Here is a 1,949-nt window from a genome sequence, read left to right as displayed (position 1 = left end):
TATAAAATTAAAAAATAGTAATTAAATAAGATATAAAACTCACAAAATTTATTAAGATTTTTAATAAATTTTGTTCAATGATAAAAAATATTTTCCTAGCATTTCTCATGTTTTCGTAGAGTCACAAGAAAATATAGGTCATTTTGGGAAATTCAGGTGTAAGCGGAATGTGAATAGTCTTACGTTTCATAGAAATGAAAAAAAGTGATGATCACATAAAGTAGATTAATCCATGAATCTAATACTTTCAGATTTTGGATTGGGACATGGCATCAAGCCCACTAATGCGATTCTTCGTTCTTGCTACATTAACAGCATCTAGGATCGATGTGCATGTAGCATCATTTTTACTCTTCAATAAGAATTTTCTTTTTCAGATTTCAAAGTGTTTGTTATGATCGTATAAGTTCACTTTTGTATCACTTGTTATGGACTGCTTATATCAAGAACAAAATCCTATTCATTGCAAAGATTATATAGATTATGAGCTTAGTTTTAACAAAAAAGTAGTATCCCAGTTGAGTGCTTGATTAATACAAGTAAATGTATTTAATTATATAATAACAAAGACTGTAATAAGCCGGTCATACTGATTCACCTTTGAGACCATGATCATAAAACTGATCTAAATCTAGATGACATGAAACAATAATAAACATGAAATTCTGAAACCAATGTTTCTGTAGCTACAAACCCACAAGGAAAACAAAAATCTTAATTATAATTAATTAGTCTTTACACAAACAAATCAATCACTCGTCCGAACCTGTCAATACCTTAACCATAACCTGCATGACTCTCACTCTCGTTTGTAGAGACAATATGTAATCAGCAGTTTGTCTGAAGAGTCCATCCAACCCCAAAGAGTCACTATTTGGCACAAGGCTCTTCAATGTTCTCACACGTCTTCTAATCCCATTGTAGGATCCTCTTCTAGAGCCACTCCTTCTATTCATCATCAAAATCCTCCTTGGCCTCCTAACACTTCTCTTTGTGCCTTTCACCTTCTTGGCTTGTGCTGTCAAGACTTTGCTCCACAAACACCCATATGATGAAGAAGTTTTGTTTTCTTCAGTTCCCTGAATCAGATCTTTCAAAGAGAAGGAAACAAGAGAAGTCTGTGAAGAAATTCCCATAATGAAGCTAGCTCTCTCACTTTTCAGATTTCAGGTAATTCTATTAACACAATATAGCATAAATGACACACCATGAGAGCATAATTTATAGTATATGCTTTATTTTTAATCCGTAGGACATCCCAATCAACCAATCGAACTAGACAATCTTAATTTATTGTATATGGCTTTGTGTGTACATATTCATGGGCTTGTTTGCATTAATTAAGGATTAGAAGGTGGGGGCCACGGTACAATTTTCCAAGGAGGCTTCCAAGGGAATGGGAGAGAGACAGGTGTACCTAAGTGTGTTGCTTGTTGCTTTGGGCATGTTCTTCCAACCCCAAATGCACATGCATCCACATGATTCTTCCTCACAACACCCAACCTCTCTTAAACCACCATGCACCTTTCATCTAATAAGACCACCCTGGATTATTCCCCTCCCACTTTCCAAATTCAATGCACTCACAACTTCAATTGGCTCCCTTCACCCTCCTTCCAGCTCAATCAACGTGGCATTCCACACACAAATTCATATGTTCATTATATTTTGGTCTCTGCTGCTTCAAAGGAAACCATGTTATTGGTCACTAAAATAATAAAAAGTATTAGGAGGATTATTATTTGTCACTGCTTGTGTAAACAAAAAGTGGACAATTCGGATCACAATGTTGGGATAAGATCATCATCAGATAACCTATATGAGATTCATGAACCGTATTAGTTTTTCATTGCACACTGATGAATGCAACCATCTTCTCTTGTATACGTGTCTACATTCCTATACGGTTGCTGATGCCCTGATCTTTACATAGACAATATTATGACGCA

General features: G+C 35.3%; 1 protein-coding gene across 1 annotated transcript; it reads right to left on the bottom strand.

Moving 5' to 3' along the window:
- Nucleotides 1-530: 530 nt before the first annotated feature.
- On the bottom strand, nucleotides 531-1,201 carry LOC114401254 (transcription factor UPBEAT1-like). Its single transcript, XM_028363728.1, has one exon. It carries the CDS (start codon nucleotides 1,134-1,136, stop codon nucleotides 753-755), a length of 384 nt encoding a protein of 127 aa, XP_028219529.1. The 5' UTR covers nucleotides 1,137-1,201; the 3' UTR covers nucleotides 531-752.
- Between the last annotated feature and the right edge of the window lie 748 nt (nucleotides 1,202-1,949).

The sequence above is a fragment of the Glycine soja genome, chromosome 20 (assembly GCF_004193775.1).
Source record: "Glycine soja cultivar W05 chromosome 20, ASM419377v2, whole genome shotgun sequence".
Classification (NCBI taxonomy): Eukaryota; Viridiplantae; Streptophyta; class Magnoliopsida; order Fabales; family Fabaceae; genus Glycine; species Glycine soja.
This window is presented reverse-complemented; position numbering and strand designations above follow the sequence as displayed.

What these genes read in the sequence shown, in the direction of transcription:
- LOC114401254 (XM_028363728.1), bottom strand. Translation starts at nt 1,136, where the DNA reads ATGGGAATTTCTTCACAGACTTCTCTTGTTTCCTTCTCTTTGAAAGAT.